This window comes from Balaenoptera musculus, chromosome 13 (assembly GCF_009873245.2).
Source record: "Balaenoptera musculus isolate JJ_BM4_2016_0621 chromosome 13, mBalMus1.pri.v3, whole genome shotgun sequence".
NCBI lineage: Eukaryota > Metazoa > Chordata > Mammalia > Artiodactyla > Balaenopteridae > Balaenoptera > Balaenoptera musculus.
Window position 1 is genome coordinate 71,130,394 of NC_045797.1, and position 24,022 is coordinate 71,154,415.

Below are 24,022 nucleotides of genomic sequence, written 5' to 3' on the forward strand. Positions count from 1 at the left end.
CACAGGGGTGAGGAGGACAGCAGTGCCTGCCTTAGCAGGTGGCCCGTGTGTTAGAGAGGGGCAGACGTGTGTGAGGAGGATGGGGAAGGGATGGAGAGGGAGGGAGGAAGGGAGATGGGAGGCTGAGCAGGAAGAGGGGCTGCCAGGTGGGCCGGCTGTGGCTGGAGTGTTGAGGGTTGGTGGGTATTTGTGCAGCAGTGGGTGGAGGGAAGGCAGTCCTGGAGGGAGAAGAGATGAGTTCTGACAAGGAAGCCCTTCGCCCCTCACTGGGGTGGGAGCACCAGAAAATTCATCCCAGGCCTGCAGAGGTCAAGGCTCAGCTGGGAGGAGCCCATTTGTCATAGTCACGTGAGAGACACATTTCGGATTCTCTCTAGGGTTCAACCTTTCCTGGTGGCCAAAGATTTTCCTGGGTCTGCAGCTCTTAAACTGTAGCGAGAGGCCATACTAACGGATGTGTTAGAGAGATGACAGCCGCCCCACTTACCCATCATCGTGGCCTGACCTGGACCTTCTCCGGCAGCGCTGGGCTCCCGTGCTCTGCGGGGGCGTCCTGGTCACCGTCGATTCCTCGGTGCTGGCGCTGTTCGGGGCCCACTGCCAAAGGAGCACAACTCATTTTTTCCAAGCGTGTTGGGAGGAGCACATCCCTTTTGCTAAGTGAGACACACAGGCATAATTTAGGGATTTCTGAGCCTAGAGCTAATGACCACCCATGTGTAGGGAAGTTGTGGAAATCTGTAGATGTACTATTTTGTTTCAGATTAAAAATGCAAGCAGCTCACAATAAGTGCTTTAGGGCTGGTATTTTGGTGGAAATTTTAATTTTAGTTTTAAAAAATATCTAACAGCCTTTCTGGGGAAAGGTGGGGTTATAAATATGTAAATTAGCTGAGGGGGACTTGTAGGGTGGGGTTTTGCATCAGAGAATAATAAGAGATGAGTGCAGGAAGAAACCTTATCCTCTAGTTCTGAGCCCTTGTTTAATCTCAATTCCTTCTCCTGTAAAATTGGAATAATATCACCTGCCTTGTGAAGATTAAACGAGATGAGGTGGGTGAGGTGTGTGACCGTGTCTAGAACGTAAGGTTGTGATGTGAGAGGATGTTACAGGCGAAGAAACAGGCCAGGATCAGGGGCTCCCGGCCCTGGCTGCACGTGGGGACTGCTGTCCACACCCTCATCCGCCCCGCTGGTCACCTGTGCACCTCTGGGCCCCCATCACCCCAGGGGACCATGTTGCAGTGCAGCTCTTGCTCCCTCCCCAACCCTCCTCCCCAGAGCGAACCCCTGCTTCCTCGGCTGGAGGTCTCCTTGGCTTAGTGGATTTGTGCCCTGGAGTTGGAGGCTGAGCCTCTCGCCCCCCCTCTGCCTGGCACCGGGGGGTTGCCGCACTCCTTCTGGGCCTTGTAGCCCTGGAGAGAGAGGTTGGGTGGACCAGAGCAGCAGCACCCTGAGGGCCCTTTCTTCAGTTGAGGCAAGTTTAGAGAATTGGGGGAGCTCCAGGAGACCCAAGGCCTGGGACTGTCGGGAGAATTGTCTGGAAACAGATGTGCTCACTGGAAGGCGGGAGGGAGTTCCCTGGCATGGATGGCACCTGCAGGACCCACCTGACTCTGCAGCACATGGTCCAGATGTGGCCGTTTCCCTCCGCATCCCTGCAGCCGAGAGTGCAGGTCAGGAAGGGGATGAGACCTCTGGGTCCGGGGATGCCCAGGGCCCAGGAGGCAGCGTGGCTCTCTGGCCAACTTGGAACTGACCTGCTCTCCTTCCCCTGGCCTCTCGGGACCAGGTCATCGCCAATCCCAACCTTGGCCCTCAGAAGTGAGGTCTGATGAGGACCAGTGTCAGGACCGGGGGATCTTCCAGATGAGTCAGTCCCTCCCTTGCTCATAGGTGACGAAGTGAGCTCAGGGAGGTTATTTGACCTGGCGGCCACCCGGCTAGCAAGGGGCAGTGCCGGAGTCCAGCGCGCCTCTTAAATTCACTTTCTAGATCATCTGTACCTACAAGTGAGTGCAAAAGTAGATTTTATTTTAAAATGTGCACTTCAGTGAAAGGAATGCTGTCCTGCCTAGACATTCCCCAGGCATGAACCCAACCTGAATCCTCTTTTTTTAAAAAATTAATTAATTAATTATTTTTGGCTGCGTTGGGTCTTCGTTGCTGTGCGCGGGCTTTCTCTAGTTGCGGCTAGCGGGGGCTACTCTTCGTTGCGGTGCGCGGGCTTCTCATTGCGGTGGCTTCTCTTGTGGAGCACGGGCTCTAGGTGCGCGGGCTTCAGTAGTTGTGGCACGCGGGCTCAGTAGTTCTGGCTCGCAGGCTCTAGAGCGCAGGCTCAGTAGTTGTGGTGCATGGGCTTAGTTGCTCCGTGGCATGAGGGATCTTCCCGGACCAGGGCTCAAACCCTTGTCGCCCGCATTGGCAGGTGGATTCTTAACCACTGTGCCACCAGGGGAGTCCCTGAATCCTCTTATTTTTTGTATTATAATCTTTGGTTTGAAACTTTTCCACTAGAGTTGCTCTCTGACAGCCTGTCTGCAGGTTTGGTTTTCTTAGGTGGACGCCCTATGGGTAATGACAGTAGCTCAGCACTGTACAAGCTCAGCACTGTACATTTTACAGAGCCCGCCTCGTGCATCCTCGTGAGGTGGTCAGGAAGACCCCTGGGTGAGGAGCTCTGTCCCCAGCCGTGTGACATCCCAGGCTGGTTGTGGCCAGGGCAGAGACAGGCCTGTGGCCCCAGGTCATCCTGACTTGTCTGGAGCCCCTGGTTCAGTTGCTGACACTGGCAGGTGTGGGGTGCAAACGTGTGGCTCCTCCCTCGCCCTCCAGGACCCCAAGCCCTGTCAGCCTGGAGACCCTCGGCCCGGTGGCTGCTGTATCTGGACCCCGCATGGGCTTCAGTCGAGTGCCACTGCTTGGTGAGGATGCACGGGGTGCAGCCTGACCTTGACCAGCTTCCTGCGCCATGAACTTGGAGTTGGGCAGGTTTCTAAGGCCACACGGACCCCACAGGAGGGTGGCTTCTGGGCTGGTGGAGGTTCCTGGACCTCAGGCTAGACTGGCTTTGAGACCCAATGATCTGTGTGATTTGCTTTGACTCACTGAACGTAAATTATAAATCGGCAGCTTTTCCGATCATCAGATGTTTAATAAGTGGCCTGACCATACTAATGACCAGTGGGCATACTCATACTGACCACTCAGATGGGAATGGGTTGTCATGGCCCAGAAGAAGGTGCAGGAGACGTCCTACAGGACTTTGAAACGCCCTGCTTGCCCCGCAGACGGTGTAGGCGATCAGGCTGCCCAGGCCCAAGAACACAGCTGGTTGTCAGTTGCTAGAACCAGCCATCTAGGAAGCTCGTGAACTCTTCACCCAGTGGTTTGATGAGCAGCACCACGACACACCTCACCGGCTAATTAATTCATTGCTCGGCAGACCTTTGTTGAGTGCCCCCTGGGCTTAGACTGGTGCCCAAGTACAGACTCTTCAGGAAGCTTCTGCTGGGGGTGGTAGGTCCTCCTGGTTAGTTTCGACCGGCAGCCCTGATGAAACATAAAAGCGGTCAGAGGGATACAGCATAACCGAGAGTACCCAGGAAATTGATGTCAGAATGAACTTGCCTTATTGTCTGTTAAACTATCTTGTCTCAACATCTAAAATTGACTTCCCTGCATTTTTCACCTACCCCAGAATTTATTATGTTCCGCTGGGCCAATCTTTTCTTTCCCTAGGGTCAGAAACTTAAGAACTTCTGTCTCCCTTCCTGCCTCTCAACTTCCAACTTCTGCTCCAGAAACCACACCCTTGGGAGGAGGGGTCTGTCCGCCTCTGGCAGGACCTCAGGGAATCAAGGCAGGGAGCGTGGGGCAGCCTCGGGGGAGTGGGAGGCACCAGACCTGGGAACAGGCCTTGTTGGAGAAGCTTCGTGGCCAGTGGTCTTGGAGAAGTGGGAGGAATTAGAACCTGGTCCAGCCCCACATGGGGCCCCGTCAGGTCAAGGATCGGAGCCGGCAGCAGACAGCGCCAGGAAATCAGGTGTGGTTTGAATGTCAGGTCCATAGCCAAGGTTACCTCTGGCGGCCTGTGGGAGCAGGCTGGGGACCAAGGACACCTAGGCCAGCCTGCAGGGTGCCAGGGGTGGGGGAGCAGGTTCTCGATGCCCAAAGAAGCCCTTGGTGCCAATGCACCGAGCTTACCGGACAGACGTCAGACCCCACCCCCCTCTTCCCCTTCCTGTAGCTTCAGTTCTTCATGAGACCTGGATGTTGGTACTGGCCACCCTCTCACCTGCTGGCAGGTGGGGTTGGCTCAGAGGATGCATGTGAATCCCAGAAGCCTGTATTCTGCGGCACATGTGTTAGGTGGCATCGTGACAACTAAATCAGCCCAGAACCTCTTCTGGTCTCCTGTGACATTGCATATGATCTGCAGCTATTAGGATTATACACCCCTGGCCAGTAGATCTGGGTTCACTTTCCTCCCCAGCTAATCAGCACAGTACCTAAATGCGCCTATGAAGTAAGGGTGCAGTAAGTGGTGGTTGAACAAGTGAGTGAGTGAATGGATGAGTAGCAGAAGGACTGCTCAGGCGTCACAGGTGGGCAGGATTGGCCAGCTTCCCTACCATGAAAAGGTGGAAGGGAGAGCAGCAGTCCCCTCACTCATCCATGGCGGTGGGGCAGGGTCTACTTCAGGGATCTGAATACCCCCTCGAGGTCAGAAGCTTTGCTGGGGACCTCCCTGGACAGTGGGCAACTTGCAGTTGGATTTGGGTCACTACCTGCCCACCTCCTCCATCCTTCTCCTGAAGACATGCCTTGACCGTTGTCCTTTCCTCTCTTCCTCCTCTGGATACAGATTCTGGCCAATGTCTTCCTCTACCTGTGCGCCATCGTCGTGGGCATCATGTCCTACTACATGGCGGACCGCAAGCACCGCAAGGCCTTCCTGGAGGCCCGCCAGTCGCTGGAGGTGAAGATGAACCTGGAGGAGCAGAGCCAGCAGCAGGTGAGGCTCTCTGGGGGTGGCCTTGGGGCAGTGCCGGCCTGGAGCCTGGGTTTGGGGCCTGTCGGAAGCGCATGAACCCAGTTGCTGTGGGTACCCCAGGGCTCCGTGTGAATTCTTTTTCTCTGGAGGCATCACTCTGTGTTATTCCTCTCCCCGCTCCCTCTGCCACACCCCCCTGGGCAGATCGCTCACCTGCTTTGTTCTCAGGGCTCCTCTCCCTGTGGTGGGGTGGGGGTGGGAGACCCATCCCCTGGCTTCGGAGGCCCTTGTGTGTGAAGTCTATCAGCCCCTCACCCCATCCTCCCACAGGCTCAGGGCAATCTCCCCACTGCCTTCTCCCGCTAAGTCATTTGTGAAGACCTAAAACTGAGCCCAACCCCTGGGGAGCCCACTGTTTACATTTTTCCATCAAGAGAAGTGCCTGCCTGCTGTCCCTTCTCTTTGTTTACTGGCTTTACTCCAGCCTGATCCACTGCAGAAACTCCCCGCTCTCGTGTGACTCAGTCTTCTAAATAGTTTTTGGTCTGGATTCATCTCACATGCTTTTTGAAGGATTTCAGAAATGACATCCACCGGTTTCCTGTTATCCATAGGTTGACTTGCCCTGAACAAACAAACCAAATAGGTTGAAAACATATGATTTCTCTGCTCTGGGAACCATGTCATTTTGTGTTCAGGTGGTGCTGTTTGCTCTGGGTTCAGTGGGTTCACTGAAATTGCTGTTTTCATAGACCCTGCCACCCAGGTGGGTGGGGCCTTAGTTTCGGGGGGCCCCACTGGTGGGCCTCATGTTCTCTAGACAGTGCTATTTGAAGGCACACACTGAGTCATTTAGCTGATGTGTCCTAGCTTTGTCTGTCCTGGGAGGTTCTTTCTCTCTCTGTTTACCAATGAGATCTAGAAGCTTCTGAGCTGGGCCTCGGACTCATCTCTTTCAGAAGACAGGCTTTAGAAGGGGAACCTTCCTACCTCCGTTGTGACAAAGGGCCCGTCATATTCGTCCCCTTCTCCTCAGCCCTGTATCCTGTGGTTACCGGGGAGCTGCTGTGGCTTGAACATATTTAAAGAATCGTCAGTAAAGCTTTACTGGCTATATTGAATTCCTTCAAAGGCATTCTTTAATTTCTGCTTTTTATGCTGTCTTGGTTCTTGTTTGCATTTGATCTCTCATAATGTGGAGGCAGCCCTCTGGGTTCTCTACATTTTAAAAAAATGCATGTGTCACCACTGAGCTAGACTGGGGAGTTCTTTTTTATATAGTCTGTGCAGTTTTCAGTATACCCATCTGTGTTCATCTTGTCTGTCTCATAATGTATAATCCAGGACATCTTCAATTACGTTCAGTAGTGCTTGGTGGGGGCCTCCTGGTGTGGTGAGGAAGGCCCTGAGTCTCACCCTGGATCTGTTAGTCTCTGGGTGGATGATTTAGACAAGTTATCCACCCCATAGAGCCTCACTTCCCTCATCTGCAAAGTGGGGGTATTGATACTCCAAAGTAGAGATGTTGATACTCATCTTGCTGAGGGTCAGATGGGAAACACAGAAGTGCTTTGTAACCAGTAAAGCTGGAAACAGTGATGGTCAGGCTGAGGTACATAGGCCACAAGGCCCACTTTCTAATGCCCCTTTGGGCAGGATCAGTGCGGGGAGCCTGGGGTCTGGCTGAGAGAACCACGCCTGTGTGCTCCAGGCCTCCTGGACACCGTGGAGCCATGCTGCCGCTCCTGTGCGTTACCTGCTCAGGCACTAGCCCAGGAGTGAGGGGTCCAGGGAGGCAGAAGGGAGGTGCAGGGGGCGGAGGGGCACAGACCTCATCCCCAGGCCTTGCTGGGCTACAGCAGGTGGCTGTAAATGGCCATCAGGTGGACTCTAGCCTGAATGTGACCTTGGGCTAGTTCCTTCCCCTCTTTGGGCCTCAGTTTCCCTATATGTAAATAGTAGATGATAATAAATTTGGCGGTAACATGGGAGAATCTGTGTCAGTTCCTTTGAGAGTGAGAAAAGCATTATCACCATCAGGAGGGCTGGAATTCTGCCACCTGTGAGTTTCAATTTGCTGTATTTCCCTTAGGACTTTTGTGGCTATGGACATGAGAGCTGCTTGCCATTTTAACTTTCTTTCCGTGTCCTTGACTGGTTTGGGTATCATGGTTATGCCAGACTTATTAATTGGAGAAATGTTCCCTCTTTCTAATCCCTGGAAAAGTTTAAGGAAGATTTAGGTTATTCCTTTAATGTTTAGAAGAATTCACTAGTGGAGCCCTATTGGGTCTGGAGGTTTCTTTATGAGAAGGTTGTTTCATCTAAAGATATAACGTTGTACATTTCTTTTTGCATGAGTTTTGGAAAGCTTTTGTTTTTTCAAGAACTTGTCCATTTCATCTAAGTTTTCAAATTTTTGACATAATGTTCATTATATTTTCTTTTTATGTGTCATTGTGTATGGGATTTATATTCCTTTTTTCATTACTGATATTGGTAATTTGTGCCTTCTGTTTTAAAATTTTTTCTTAATTTGTCTTACTAAGGTTTATTAATGTTTTAGCCTTTTTAGTGAAACACCTTTTTGGTTCTTTGTGCATTTCTGTAATTCATTAATTTATGCTTCTAACTTTGTATTTCCTTTCTTTGGGATTAATTTAGTGTTCTTTTTTACCTTCTTGAAATGGAACTGATATAGCTAATTTCCAACATTTCTTTTCTAAAACATGTACTTATGCTATAGAGTTCCCTCATTACAGTGCTTTAGCTTTATCCCGCAAGTTTGTTTATTTATTTATTTATTTATTTATGGCTGCTTTGGGTCTTCGTTTCTGTGCGAGGGCTTTCTCTAGTTGTGGCAAGTGGGGGCCACTCTTCATCGCAGTGCACGGGCCTCTCACTATCGCGGCCTCTCTTGTTGCGGAGCACAGGCTCCAGACGCGCAGGCTCAGCAATTGTGGCTCACGGGGCCAGTTGCTCCACGGCATGTGGGATCTTCCCAGACCAGGGCTCGAACCCGTGTCCCCTGAGTTGGCAGGCAGATTCTCAACCACTGCGCCACCAGGGAAGCCCTATCCCGCAAGTTTTGATATGTCATATTCCTGTTGTCATTTAGTTCCATTTTCTAAATTCTGAAATTTATATTTTCTAAATCCATTGAGATGCCTTTGATCCATGAGCTATTTAGGAGTACATTAATTTCCAAATGTCTGGGGAATGTTTAAAAGTTATCTTTTTAGTACTGATTTTTAGCTTCGTTTGACTGCGGTCAAAGACTATGCTCTGTATGATTTTAGCCCTTTGAAATTTGTTGAAACTTGATTTTTGACCTAGCATGTGATTGGTTTTGATGCACTTAAGAATAATGTATATTCTACAAAATGTATCAAAATGTCTTTCAAAAATGAAGTAAGGTCAACAAGTGTCAATTATGATTCATTTGCATCTACCCCAAAGTATTTTTTGCCTCTTTGGTCACAATGCAAAGACCTCACAACACTTAATTCCCCCTCCCCAATACTTTCTGGCCACTGTAATATATTGTATTTTATTATTTATTTGTTTCAGGTTTTTAAAAAATTGGGGTATAGATGATTTACAATATTTTGTTAGTTTCACATGTACAACATTGTGATTCGATTGTAATGTATTTTAATTCAACATATGTTTTAAGCCCCACAAAACAGTCTCATAAAGTTACATTATAGTCTTCTACAGTTAATATTCATTACCAACGTTTGCCCGTATTTTACCCTCTCAGTTACACTCCATTTCTTCTTCATTGCTGTGCTTCCATCTTCTTGAGGAATTCCTTTTAATATTGCTTTTCAAGTCGGTCTGTTGGCACTAAATTCTCTCCATTTCTAATTGCTAGAAGTGTGTTTATTTTGATTTCAATTTTGAAAGTCATTTTTTATCAGATATAGAATTTAAGGTTTCTGGATTTTTACTTTCTACCCTTTGAAGGTGTCTTTCTGTTATCCTCGGGCTTCCAGCTGTAGGACATAGTGTTGCTCCTTTTGTTATTTAGTTTTTGAAGTATAGTTGCTGTATAATATTATATAAGTTACAGATGTACAATATAGTGATTCACAATTTTTAAAGATTATACTCCATTTATAGTTATTATAAAATATTGGCTATATTCCCCATGTTGTACAATAATACTGTTGCTCCTTTTAAACTAATGCATATTATCTTCCTCTGGTTGCTTTTACTGTTTTCTTTTTGTCTTCGGTTTTAGTTTTGCCTAGGAGTTTTCTTTTGAAGTTACCCTGTTTTGTACTCAAAGAGCTTCTTGCATTGATGGCTTGATGAAGATTTTTAGCCAGTATCTTTTTGTAGCTTCTCCCTCATTCTGTCCTTTCCTTCTATGACTCTAGATGTCTTTATTAGACATTTCTACCATGTTCCATAAATGTCTGGATCTTCCTTTTTTTCTTTCTGTGCTTCAGACTGAATATTTTTACTGACCTAACTTTCAGTTTACTAATCCTCTCTTCTGCTTTGTCAACTCAATGGTTGAGCTCATCTCTGGAATCCTTAACTTCAGTATTGTACTTTTTTCAGTTCTAGAATTTCCATTTTATTTTATTTTATTTAAAAAAAATTTCCATTTGATTTTAAAAAATAGATTTGAGTTCTCTGGTTAAGTTCTCCGTTTTATCATCTATTTTTAGAACCATATTAAACATTTATTTTAAAGTCTTTGACAACCATGGTATCGGAATACTGATGGGTCTGCTTTTCTCTCTTGATTTTTGGTCCTGTCTTATGGCATCCTGGACTTTTAATTAACACTGGATATTGTGTATGGAAAATAATAGCAGCTCTGAATGATGTTGTGTCTCTCCAGATGGGATTACTTTTCTTGCAGCAGATGGTTATGGTAGGGTTAGCTCAGATTGATCCCATGTGGGGTGAGAAGATTTAAAGCTGGGTTTAGCTTGAGAGCTGGTCTGTTTCTGTTCTGTGCCTACTCTTAGGAAATATCCCTTCAGGGGTCTTAACTGAAAGGGTGTCCTCCTCTTGAGGGATCCTGAATTCCTCAGCATTAAGAGACTGCCAAAACTATCCTTTGATTTTTAGCCTCCTGTCTGTCACTTTCTGCTTGGATTTTCGGTCTCTTGCCCCATACAGCTTAGGGATTGGCAAATGCCTCAAGGGGAGTAGTTGTAGAGAAAGTCAGGCTTACTTTTCTATGGTTCTCTTCTGTCCAGGATCTCACCCCTCTACTCTGTGTTGGAATCCTTGTTCACCAGTTCTTGTTTCTCCAGCCCCTCGGAAGCTCTAGCCATTGCTCTCTGTTCAGACTCTCAACCCTGGTCTCAAGGGAAAAAATGGCAGAGTGTGTTGGGCTCACTTAAACGTGTCTCTCTTCCCTCAGAGAGCTTGTGCCCTGAAGTCCTAGCTGTCTTGGTTGTTTCCCATTGCCTTCAGATAGCTGTTCTTTTGTGTTTTATCCGGCTTTTATAGTTGTTCTTGGCTAAAGGGTTGGTCTGATATAAACTCCTCTACAAGAAGCAAGAGTTGGACGTTATTTAAAATATTTTAAAGTTTATTTCAGAGGAGCTCAAAGTGTACATATTATAAAATTACAAAGGTATGAAAAAAATTGTACCGTGGAAAGTAAGTTTCCCTCTATATATCATCCACTTCCCCATCCCTCAGACAACCACTGTCGTCTCTGTCGTGTTTCAGAGGTATTCTATTTCCAAATCTTTGTATATAGGCACACCTTCCTTTATTGCATTTCACTTTATTGGTTGTGCTGTGCAGATATTGAATTTTTTTTTAACAAGTTGAAAGTTTGTGGCGGGAATTCCCTGGCAGTCCAGTGGTTAGGACTCTGTGCTTTCACTGCCGAGGTCCCGGGTTCAACCGCTGGTTCGGGAACTAAGATCCCACAAGCCATGGCATGGCCAAAAAAAAAAAGAAAAGGAAAAGAAAGTCTGTGGCAACCCTGAATCAAGCAAGTCTATCAGCACCATATTTTTCCAACAGCATTTGCTCATTTCATGTGTCTGGGCCACATTTTGGTAATTTTCACAGTATTTCAAACTTTTTCTTTATTATTACATTTGTTGGGGTGATCTGTGATCAGTGATCTTTGATATTACTCTTGTAATTGTTTTGGGGGACCACGAACTGCGCCCATATGATACGGCAAACAATAAATATGTGTGTTCTGACTGCTCCACTGACCGGCCATTCCCCCATCTCTCTCCCTCTCCTCGGGCGCCCTATTTTCTGAGATACAACAGTATTGAAATCAGGCCAATTAATAACCCTACAGTGACCTCTAAGTGTTCAAGTGAAAGGAAGAGTCACGTATTTCTCACTTTAAATCAAAAGCTAGAAATGATTAGCTTTAGTGAGGAAGGCATGTCAAAAGCCAAGATAGGCCAGAAGCTAGGCCTCTTGCACCAGTTAGCCAAGTTGTAAATGCAAAGGAAAAGTTCTTGAAGGAAATTAAAAGTGCTTCTTCAGTAAACACAAGAATGATGAGAAAGCAAAAGAGCCTTATTGCTGATATGGAGAAAGTTTTAGTGGTCTGAATAGAAGAACAAACCAGCCACAACATTCCCTTAAGCCAAAGCCTAATCCAGAACAAGGCCCTAACTCTCTTCAGTTCTGTGAAGGCTGAGAGAGGTGAGGAAGCTGCAGAAGAAAAGACTGAAGCCATCAGAGGTTGGTTCCTGAGGTCTCAGTTCTAAGGAAGAAGCCATCTCCATAACATGAAAATGCAAGATGAAGCAGCAAGTGCTGATGTAGAAGCTATAGCAAGTTATCTAGAAGATCTAGCTAAGATCATTAATGAAGGTGGCTACACTAAACAATGGTTTTTCAATGTAGTTGAAACAGCCTTCTATTGGAAGAAGATGTCATCTAGGACTTTCATAGCTAGAGAGGAAAAGTCAATGCCTGGCTCCAAAGCTTCAAAGAATGAGCTGACTTTCTTATTGGGGGCTGATGCAGCTGGTGACTTGAAATTGAAACCAATGCTTGTTTACCATTCTGAAAATCCTAGGGCCCTTAAGAATTATGCTAAGACCTGTTGAGACCTAATGCTCAGAAAAAATGATTCCTTTCAAAATATCACTGCTTAATGACAATGCACCTGGTCACCCAGGAACTCTGATGGAGATGGATAAGGAGATTACTGTTGTTTTCATGCCTGGCAACATAACATCCATTCTGCAGCCCACGGATCAAGGAGTAATTTCAACTTGCAGGTCTCATTATTTAAGAAATACATTTTGTAAGGCTATAGCTGCCATAGAGAGTGATTCCTCTGATAGATCTGGGCAAAGTAAATTGAGAACCTTCCGGAAAGGATTCTTTATTCTAGATGCCATTAAGAACATTTGTGATTCATGTGAAGAGGTCAAACTATCAACAGTAACAGGAGATTGGAAGAAGCTGATTTTAACCTTTGTGAATGACTGAGGGGTTCAAGACTTCAGTGGAGGAAGTAACTGCAGACGTGGTGGAAATAGCAAGAGAACTAGAATTAGAAATGGAGGCTGGGACTTCCCTGGTGGCGCAGTGGTTAAGAATCCACCTGCCAATGCAGGGGACACAGGTTCGAGCCCTGGTCTGGGAAGATCCACATGCCGCGGAGCAACTAAGCCCGTGCGCCACAACTACTGAGCCTGTGTTCTAGAGCCTGAGAGCCACAACTACTGAGCCCGTGTGCCACAACTACTGAAGCCCACACACCTAGAGCCCGTGCTCTGCAACAAGAGAAGCCACCGCAATGAGAAGACCGTGCACCGCAACAAAGAGCAGCCCCCGCTCGCTGCACTAGAGAAAGACCGCACGCAGCAATGAGGACCCAACGCAGCCAACAATAAATAAATAAAGTAAATCAATTTATTTTTAAAAAAAAGAAGTGGAGGCTGAAGATGTGACTGAATTGCTGATGAAACTAATGGATGAAGTGTTGCTTCTTACAAATGAGCAAAGAAGATGGTTTCTTGAGGTAGATTCTACTCCTGATAAAGATGCTGTGAAGATTGTTGAAATGACATCAAAGAATTTAGACTATTACCTAAATTTAGTGATAAAACAGCGGCAGGGTTTAAGAGGATTGACTCCAGTTCTGAAAGAAGTTTTACTGTTGGTAAAATGCCATCAAACAGCATTACATGCTACAGAGAAACCATTCGTGAAAGGAAGCGTCAGACTTTGTTGCCGTCTAATTCTAAGACATCGCCACAGCTCCCGCCACCTTCAGCAGCTACCACTGATCAGTCAACAGCATCAATATCAAGGCAAGACCCTCCACCAGCAAAAAGATCACGGCTCGCTGAAGGATTAGGTGATTGTTAACGACTTTCAGCAATGAAGTATTTTTTTTTTTTGCAATGAAGTATTTTTTAAAATTAAGATACATACATTGTTTTTTTTTGATATGCTATTGCATACTTAATAGACTACAGTATAGTGCGAACATTTATATGCACTGGGAAACCAAAAAAATTCACGTATTCGCTTTATTGCAGTATTCGCTTTATTTCGATGTTCGGTTTATTGCAGTATTCAGGAACTGAAACCACAGTATCTCTGAGGTGTGCCTGTACAGACTTTTCACACACAAATGGTAGTATGTTCACTCTTCTGCACTCCATCTATTCACCTAATCCCTTAGAGAAGCTTCTAAGTCCATATTGCAATTGCCTCGTGCTTTTTGTGACGGTGCTGTATTCCATCGTATAGAGGTACCATCATTTATTTAAAAGGGCTCCTGTAGGTAGACATTTAGGTTATTTCCAATTTTTTGCTACTGCAAACATTGCTGTAATAGACATCTTTATAGGACACCATATTATACGTGTACAAATATATCTGAAAACTCAAAACCTAGAAGTGGAATTGCTGGATCAAAGGGCATGTGCATTTTAAAAAGTATACATATATATGTGTGTATATATATGTATATATATATATGTGTATATATGTGTGTGTATGTGTATACATATATGTGTGTGTATATATATATATATATATATATGCATATTTACTGTGGTAAAATATACAGAAGATAAAATTTACCATTTTAATCGTTTTGAAGTGTATAAGTTCAGTGACATTAAGTACATTCACAACATTGTGCCGCCATCACCACTGTTCGTTTTCAGAGCCTTTTCATCATCCCAAACAGAAACTCTATACCCATTAAATATTAACTCCTCATCCTCCTCTCCACCAGCCCCTGACAACCACTATTCTACTTTGTCTTTATGAATTTGACTGTTCTAGGTACCTCATGTAAGTAGAATCCTACAATGTTTGTCCTTTTGTGACTGGTTTATTTCACTTAGAATAATGTCTTCAGGGTTCATCCATGTTGTAGTATGTATCAGAATTTCATTCCTTTTTAAGGTTGAATAATATGCCATTGTATGTATGTAACATGTTTTGTTTATCCATTCATTTGTTGATGGGCTCCACCTTTTAGCTCTTGTGAATGACGCTGCCATGCACTGTTGGTGTACAAGTATCTGTTTGAGTCCCAGCTTTCCAAGTCTTTGGGGTATAAACCCAAGTGGAATTGCTGGGTCATACGGCGGTTCTGTATTTAACTTTTTGAGGAACCAGGCACGTGCATTTTTAATGTTGATAAATATTACCAAATTGTCTCATAGAGGTTCAGACAATTTACACTCTTCCCAGGAATGAATGAGAGTGGACTTAGGCACTTAAGTTTTCCTTGTTTATCTAGAAAAGACTTCTTTGCTTTTGGAACCCTGCAGCTCCCCCCAGGGATGCCTGTTTGAAAACCCCAGCTGCAGGGAACAGGCCCCAAGGCAGTGGTAACATCCTGTGAGCTGTTGCCTGCTGTTTCCTTATTTGGCTCAAGTCACAGCGAGGTAAACAGGTTTGGAAGAGTTTCTTTTCTTTTTCAGTATACGTTGTATGATATTTGATCAAAATAGACAAGTATAAAGAAAAAATACTGATAGAGGCATATTCCTTCAAGTCTCTTTTCCTTCTTCTATGTTTGAAAGAGTGTTAACCCTGATTATAAAAGTAACATCTTATTCTCAGATGTAGCAGTTCAGAACCAGATATTCAAGTCTTAACGCCCATCTCATATGGTTATTATGGAAGCTCAATGTAAAGGGTTTTTTAGCACAGTGCTGAAGAGTAGGCAGTGAACTGTCTACCATCATATTATTGTTGTTGGATACATTTTGAAGATACAGAGAAGTAGAATAAAACCTCCCATAGTCCAGGGGTTACATTTAAAAATAATTTTTACAAAATAGTGTGTTAAATTGGGTTCTCGGCTAGAAAAGGCTTTCAGGTTTGCTGGATATTTTTTTTGTTTCCTTTTTGTTGAGGTGAACAACATCTAACATAAAATTAACCATATTGTACAATTTAGTACATGGCAATGGCCCCAGCCCAGGGGACGCTGGCTAAGGAGGAGCCAAGAGGCAGGATGGGAGCCGGCTGGGGCTGGTGCACCCTCGTCCATGGCTCCACTCGGGACAGAGCTTGCTCCCTCTCCAGGCGTCGGGGCTGACATGTCGAGTGGTGTGGGCTCTGGGCTGATTTTACATCCCAGGAATGTCAGCTGATGTGTCTTTGGAGCTGAGTGCAGGCCACTGGAGAGGTTGCACACTCCCATTTCACTTTCCTCCTGTGAAAGCCCCTCGTGAGAATAAAAATGAGATAATAGATGTGAAAACGCTTTGGAAAGGGCTGCAGAAAGTCCTAGTGGAAGAGGAAACAGAAGCTGGTTTGGCCACCTATGTACTCACATTTGTTTAAATGCCTTTTTTAAAAGTTCCCAATTTGCAGGGGAGACCTCCTTTCAGAATTTAGTTCTCAGGGTCTGTGTCTCACTTTTTCTTTTATCGGCGAGTGTTTATCTTGTCTTCCAAACTGCTTTGGGAGGAGGCACCGTGTGTGGCCTCCAGCCATCACTCTCCTCTCTGGCGTCAGGAGCCCACCCCGGATCCTCTAGTTCTGTCCTCTTTGCTGCTGTCACCTGGGAGGTTGGGCTCTCCTTTGCTAAGATGACCAGCCTCCTGCTGACGGCGGGTGACGCCCGGTGGGTGGGCTGCCGGCCTTGTCCCTGGCAGGTGCTCAGCTTGTCTCCCCTGCCGGGAGGGATGGGACCTCGTGGAGTTGAGGCTCCGTGAGTGTGGCCCTGGCAGGCGAGGGCTCTCGTTGCATTGCCGAGCGCGTATCTGGAGCTTTAGGTCGTCCAGTGGCATTGACCACAGGGTGCTCTGGGTGGACTTCAGGCCTGTCTCTAGCTTCTCCTCAGATCCACGGGCCTGTTAGGGTCGAGCAGGAGGCCCAGAGGAAGGAGCTGGAGTTGTTTTTCTTTATTCCCATGTGACCATAACTCGAGGGTTTAGTTGGGGACCTTGAGGGTTGCTAAGCGCTCCGACTGCCACCTGACAACTGCAGGCACCCAGGAAATCCACCCAGTACACACCCGTCGCCAGGTACAAACTCTAGACTTCTGAGCCTTTCTGAAGCACATACTCGGAATTACTTCCCAGGGAGTGGGAGGTGGGTGGAGGAGGATGTGGGGGAGGATGGAGGGGTGGGGGAGGATGGAGGGGTGATGGGGACACCGCAGGCTTGCACTTCCTTCGGATCATGTTCAGTTAGGAAACCAACCTGGTCCTCACCTGGGGAGGAGAGCTGCCCTTGGTCCCCACCTGCCTGGGGGAGGAAGCTGCGGCCGGGCGTCTAGTGGAGAGCCCAAGGCTGCCTGTGCGGGGTTCTAGGCCAGAAAACCATCCACCGCCACCCGTACCCAGCTAGGGCCAGGGGTCAGATCACCTTCTTGCGTGGTGCCCTGGGGAACTCGGTGTGGGTGAGCGCTGGGGGACCTCACCTCTGGGGGGATGCAGACAGAGCAGTCGCTTCTGCCTCTCCTGCTACTCCATCCCGAAGCCCAGAGCACCTTTGACTAGGGGTGGTGTTTCTTCTTTGTGCAGGAGTGTTTCCCTGGGTGGGTGACCTTCTGCCCTTGAGCAGGTCACCCCTTTATCACGAGACTCAGACTCCTCTGGTAAGAGAAGCTTGGGACTGGGACTGCTGCCATTTCAAAAGCTCAGTTTCTGGTCTTTCTGAAGGTCTCTGACCTCTGGCCAAGCCTGCCTCACTGTTCCCTTCAAGACCTTTAGCTGTGAGGATAAGGTGTAGAGTGACCTCAGCCTCAGTTGGTGGGGAGAGGGAAGTCAGAGTGACAGAGAGGTGAGGAGGAGCCACTGCCGCCTAGCCTGGGGGTGGGTTTCTAGTGTCAGCCCTCAAAGCGCCTGCTGTTGTCCTGGCAACAGTGGGGTTGGGGCTGGGGACCTGCCTCCTGTGTCACTGCACGAGGACGCAGCTGATGGAGGCGGGGCAAACCCATCGTTTACTTGACGGGAACCATGGGGGAAACCCCCTGACAGCAGCCTCCAAAGATACTTGCTGTCTTAACTGCTTCACAGAACCACTCACGAGTATTTTTTAGTTTTTAGTTTAGCCTTGAAGGCTTCTTGGTTTGAGAAAAGCCAGAAGGTGAATTTCCCATGGTATGAAGTAGGCATTAGTGCTTCTGTCAGTTCCAGCTCTCACCTCTTGGATTTCACAGAATGTTCTTCGTTCTGACATTCCAGGATTTAGCAGAACAAGGCCATGTTAGGTGATACACATGATGAGTCCACAGAGGACAGGCTGTTCGAAGGCTGTGGAGGGCCGCTGCCGGTGGGGGGACATTTGCTGGGTCGGGGGGCCTGGCGCTGGTGGTGCTGCTAGCGCATGGCCCCGTGTCTGGGCTGTGGCCTCTGTGCTGGGGCCCTACCGGGCTCTGGAGGGTCCTGGGCCCAGAGACGTCCACCAGCAGTGTTCTTCTCTCCACACAGTCGTAGAGTCTACGGTCGGGGTCCAGTCCGGTCCAGGTTGTGGTGCGTCCCCCCCACCTTTATCTGGCTGTAAAGATGAAGTTTTGTTTAGTAATAAGAGTAGTTTTTGTTTTGTTTTTTTTTTAACAATTACTTCTGCCCAGTCTTGAGCTGAGTTTTTACTGAATTATCTCATTTAATCATCACGACAAAACCCAGAAGGGGAGTTGGCCCTCCCTCCCGGTGAGGGCCTCTATTTGGGAGATCTACTGATGAGCAGAATTAGGTGAGTAGTCCCCAGGCTACATCTGGGCTATCAGTTTCTGTTTTGTTTGACCTGCCCAGAGCTTCAAAAATTTCCAATACTTAAAAATTTAGACATTCTATATAAAAACTTGTATTTCTGACTGCCTTGAGAAATGGAAATGTCTGACAACACAGGGTGCAGAGTGAAGCTTGCATTCACATCCGAGCCAGGCCACTTACTTGCCCCATGACCTTGAGCCAGTTACTTATGTCCTTTGAGCCCCCATTTCTTTGTCTGTGAAATGGGAACAGAATAGGATTGTCAGACTGTCTAAAAGAGAGGATTCATCCCACAAATATTTGAGGCACGCTTCTAGACACTGGAGGTACAGTTGTGAACAGAACAGATTCTAGTGGGGGGAGACGGTCATTAAACAAATGCTGTGTTAGGAAGTAGGACAGGCAGTGGAGAAAAACAAAGCAGGGGAAGGAGCATAGAGCCTGCCAGAATTGAAGGGAGGTTGCTGTTTAATATCGTGTGGCCAGAGGAGGCTTTCCGATAAAATGAGATTGGAGCAGAGACCTGAAGGCAGTGAGGGTGTGAGCCATGCAGTGATCAGAGAAATGAGCAGCAAGTGCAAAGGCCCTGTGGTATGTTCATAGGATGTCAAGGTGGTCAGTGCAGATGGAGCAGAAGTGAGGGGATGAGAGGTAGGAGGTGAGGCAGAGAGATGATGGGGGCCAGATTCTACAGGGCCTCGTTAGGACCTTGGTTTTTCCCTTGAGGGAAATGGGAGACATTGGAGGGTTGTAGGTTTTAAATGGATCAGTCTGGCTTATGGTGGAGAAGAGATAGCGGTGGAAACAGGGAGACCAGTTAGAAGCATTGCAGTAATTTTGGTGAGAGAGGATAATGGCCCAGACCAGGATGGAGATGATGAGGAGGACAGAGGATTCTGGGTATGTTTTGAAGGCAGAGCCATCGGGACTTAATGCTGGGTAGAACGGGAGATGAGAGAGTGGGAAGTCAATGATGGCTCTAAGGGTTTTAGCCTGCAGGTGAGCTGCTTTGGGTCCAGGACAGAAGCAGGTGGTGTGTGCTTCCATGGCAGACATTGTAGCAATCTTTTCCACCGATCACAGACGTGACCTCGGCATCCTTCTCAACACAGTGCTCCAGGCAGCTGCTCTCTGTCCCTCCAAGTTGGACTTAATTGCTGCGGTAGTGTTCTAGAGCTGCGTAGCCATTTGTGGCTATTTAAATTAAAATTAGTTAAAATTTTAAAATTAAAAGTCAGTTCCTCAGGACTTCCCTGGTGGTCCAGTGGTTAAGACTCTACGCTCCCAATGTAGGGGTCCCAGGTTTGATCCCTGGACAGGGAACTAGATCCTGCATGCCACAACTAAAGATCCTGCACGCCGCAACTGAAGATCCTACGTGCTGAAACAAAGACCTGGTGCAGCTAAGTAAATAAATACTAAAAAACAAAAAACAAAAAAAGTCAGTTCCTCCATTGCACTGGCCACATTTCATGTGCTCAGTAGCTCCATGTGGCTGGTTCGTGGCTACCATATTGGAGAGCACAAATTACAGAGCATTTCCATGACTGCAGAAAGTGCTGTTCTAGAGGGTGATGGCTCGCCTCTTGGGCCATGTCTCCTAGTTGACAGCTCATTAACTCATCAGACCTCTAAGGAGCACCCTCTTTGTGCCAGGCTCTCTTGGTGAGGGCGCCAGATGCCACACGTGTGGGCTATCTTTGGGCCCAAAGGGCAGTCTCGTGAGATGGTGGTCACGTGGGCCCACAGTGGCCCATCTCTGGGCAGATGACCAGCAGCTGCACTTGCTCAGCCTCCCCTCTCCCACTCTAGCAGGGTAAGGGTTCTGGGCTGACCCTGGGTCTGTGTGGTTTCTGGGCTGTTCTCCCAACACTGAGATTGAATGTGGTCCTGCTTCCGTCTTGGAGCCCGTCTACCTGGGAGACTCTGGGCTGCTGGCTTGGAGCCTGTTTTGCAGTGGAAGGTCTTGTTTAAAGATATGCTGGTCTTTGAGTTACACAGCCTCTCCCTCCTCTGAACTCTCATGGCCTTTGGCTGAAGACAGCAAAGCACTCCTGTCCTGTGAGACCAGCCAGTCGGCAAGTGACTTGACTGCCCTGCTCATCCAAGCTCTTGGGAGTGCTGTTTACCTTTGAGCTTCACAGCATGTAGCTTGGGGACTTGCCTAGATGACCTGTGATTGTTCTTTGATGACTTTGAGTGACCGAGGTCATGACCGTGTCTTTTAGATGGGGCAGCACGTGTGGGCCCCTAGTCTACAGGGCGGCTGTCTGCTCACATAGAAGCGGCAGCACCGGGGCGTCCAGATTTCACATGATGCGGTCCTGTGTCCTCTCATCAGGGAGAGAGAAGTTGTTTGGGCCCTGACCTCCCTGGGCTAAAGGCGAGGTCCTACCCTGCATTTCCGTCCTCCTGCTGCCTCCTCTGCACAGGTGCTCAGGCCAGGATGGGCACCTGGGGGGGTCCAGTGACCTTTTGGCTTCTAAGTGGCCTGGAAACTCCAAGAATGTGGACAGATCAGGACCAGAACAGACAGGTTTGCAGACAGCTGTCGGTCTGCTCACAGCCTGTTGTAGTGACATGTATTTGTGTGTGTGTGTGTATGGGACACACACATTCTTTAAATAGACAAGCAGACTTAACAGGCTTACTTTGTACAGACACTGTACACACACACTCACAGACGTACATGCACACGTACCGGCCACCTGGGCACTGTAGGTCTCTCCACTTAAATCTGTCTTCCGACCTCTGCCCCTTTCACAAGGATGTTGTAGAAACTTAGCTTCTCATCAGCCAAGCTCGTTTATCCAAATCCCTGGCGGCCACCCTGCTGTAATTAACTCCTGAATATGCCTCATCAGAGTATCAGCCGTAACAACTCGGGGCCCCTGGGAGTGGTGCTGGCCTCCTCCTCTGTCTCAGTCCTGGGGTAGCAGGAAGGCGAGGCCTGGCGTGCTTGATCCGTCCCTTCCCAGAGCCTGCCCGAGACCATGCTGACAGTGCCCTGGCCGGGCTCACGGCTCACCTGAGCAGCTCGGCACGTAACCGTTTACAGATGAGGAGACCCCAGCCCAGGAGGCCGAGCGTCCTGCCCCGGGCCCCTGTGGTCTCTTCTCCCAGGGACCAGGACCCCCTGCCCCACCCGGTCTGCTTACCTGCCTGGGGTGGGCCTGGGTCCTTCTCCCCAGGATCTGGGCAGTTTTCTGCTCTACCCATGAAGCCTACTAGAAACTTCCTGTCTCTTTCTGGACCGCATCTGATTCTTTTCCTAGAGGGCCAGGGCCTTGCCTTCCATTGCCGTGTGTTTTTAGGATGAGCCTTGAGGGCTGGGGAGAGGCTGCGTGAGGCCCCTCACCCTCCTTCTTTCTCCGTGTGGAGCCGGGTCTCAGCCCCCGAGCCCCTGAGTCCCTGTCCTCTGCTGGTGGTTCCATCCACGGCTGCCCCCTCCTGCCGCCTTCTCACGCGGTATCTGGGGACGGGAGGTCGCCACCTCTGGGGCAGCACATTCTTTGTTTGCACTGTTTTGACTTTTAGAGAATTCTCCCTCCATGGGAAGCAGCAGTCTGTTCCCCGCAGTCTTCCCTCGTGGGGCCTTCAGAGCAAGCTCATTCCTTTTCCGCACAACAGTGTTCCTCAGACTTGAATTCTCCGTGAGGCCGCAGATCCCCCTCTTCTCTGGGCTGATTCCCACCCACCCTCAGGTGACCGGACTCCGGCTCCCTCACCTCAGGGTCACTCGCTGACCAAGGCCCAGGAGATCTGTTTCTTTGTTGGGGGGAGGACCCAGAAGCACCACCGCCTCCTCTTTCTGGACCTTAACTTCTGTTAAGGGCCAAGGGGCTTGTGTAGGCATCATTTTATGCTGTGAATTCATTTAAAATCTAATAGCATCTCAAATGGCCAGACTTTTCCCCCAGGGTTGATACACTCTGTCCCGCCCCCATTCTATTCTCTTGCAGTTGGTTTTGGGGACTCAGGTAGAGGTTATTACATTTACCTCTTCTGAAGTTGATCCTCTACATTTTACCAGATTGCTCTGGAGTAAAGTCCATAGTAACCAGTTGTCCTAGTGACAGGCTATCCACACATTTTATAGATACATGGTCTGTACCTTCTCAAGTGTTCCTTCTGAAAAAATTTCCACTTTGAACAAAGAAAGAGATACTTAAGAGAGAACCCATTTTACACATGAGCAACCAAGGCCGAAGGGGCAAAGTGTATGCCCCAGGTCACAGGGGCCTTAGCGGCCTGACCCCAGCTCAGTGATTTTTTGCTCTACCCCCCAAAGCTACTCCTCTTCCTTCTGACAAGATTTTTAAATCTTTAAAATGCTTTGTCTCTTCAGCAAAGTCTGCTTTGGAGTTAGTCATTATTATCTTCACATCTGTCTCTTCAGCCTCCAACTTCCTTTCCTTCTTTTGGTCCAGACCATCAGATTTTAAAAGTAGCTTCAAGGTAAGGAAATGTCATTTTCCCACAGTCCAGTTTTCTGGCAAACTTCCACTGTGTCACTTAAAGTCATGGTCCCAGAGTGAAGCAAGCACATACCAGAACTTCAGGGCACCACAAGCCTGAAAAGGCACAGTCCTGAAAACAGTGGCCTCTGTGCTCATGTCATTTTTATAAAGGAGAGATGATAGGAAGGGGCCTGGAGTTGATCACAAGAATTCACATGATAATGAATGCTGAGCGTTAGAATTCAAAATACCAGGAGTTTTAAAGAGGTGGGGGGGTGACAGTTTCAATTCAGTTTTGAAAATATTACAAAACAACTAATTTAAAAAATAAAGGGTTAAGAGAGAAGAAAAACTAAATGAAAAGATTATCCAAATTATTGAACATCCTCCCCCTGCCCACTCTATTAGTTCCTGATAAACTTTGATCACATCTTCCTCTTTACTCCCAGTTCTTTGGGACTGTGGTCATCAGTGGTTTTTGGCTTTCCTGGGGGAGCCTGGGTGAGTGTTGGAACTCTGCATCTTTGACCGTATGAGTCCAAGTTTCTGGAGGTGTGTTGCCATTTCCACCTTGACATGAATCACACTGCTGTCCTATCCTCTGGGTTTCAAGTGTTCTGCTTCTTTCTTTCCTTTTTTTTTTAGTATCTTCCTTCTTTTTAATATTTATTTTATTTTATTTATTTTCTTTTTCTTTTTTTTTTGGCTGTGTCGGGTCTTCATTGAGGCATGTGGGATCTTTTGTGGTGCACGGGCTTCTCTCTAGTTGTGGCATGTGGGTTTTCTCTCTCTAGTTGTGGTGCATGGGGTCCAGAGCGCATGGGCTCTGTAGTTTGCGGCATGCAGGCTCTCTCATTGAGGTGCGTGAGCTCAGTAGTTGTGGCACGCGGGTTTAGTTCCCCCGCAGCAGCATGTGGGATCTTAGTTCCCTGACCAGGGATCGAACCCGCATCCCCTGCATTGGAAGGAGGATTCTTTACCACTGGACCACCAGGGAAGTCCCCGTTCTGCTTCTTTCTAATCCACAAGTCCTGGTTGAGGTTTTTGCCTCCTGCTAGGACATGGCCTTGGAGGCGGGGGTCTCCAGCAGTGACCTTGGCAGCAGGATCTTTCTCTGGGTGTACCGATCAGCTCCTCTCCACTACAGGACCATGACTGTGCCTTTCCCCTTGGTTTCCTTTCCTTCAAATCCTCAAATGCTCATAAAGTGGTGCTTGCAAACTTCAGTGTGGTCCCCAGTGACCTGAGGATCCTTGGGCCTTGCTGGGTGAGCCCCAGGTGATGCTGAGGCTTCCCCTCTGCAGGCCAGACTTGGGGTCATGAGGCCCTGGTCCCGTGGGATGGGCTCAGCTGTACCAGGGGACCTCCCAGCGCCTAGACGTCCAGGGACTCATCAGAAG

General features: G+C 47.9%; 1 protein-coding gene across 5 annotated transcripts in view; it reads left to right on the top strand.

Annotated features, from left to right (window-relative positions):
• The window catches only part of ADCY3 (adenylate cyclase 3), a 100,211-nt gene that overhangs the window by 36,445 nt on the left and 39,744 nt on the right, over positions 1-24,022 (top strand). For all 5 annotated transcript variants that reach the window (XM_036873061.1, XM_036873058.1, XM_036873062.1 and 2 more), the window contains exon 3: positions 4,868-5,017. In XM_036873061.1, the coding sequence (XP_036728956.1) occupies positions 4,868-5,017 (150 nt within the window). The remainder of the gene's footprint in view (positions 1-4,867; positions 5,018-24,022) is intronic.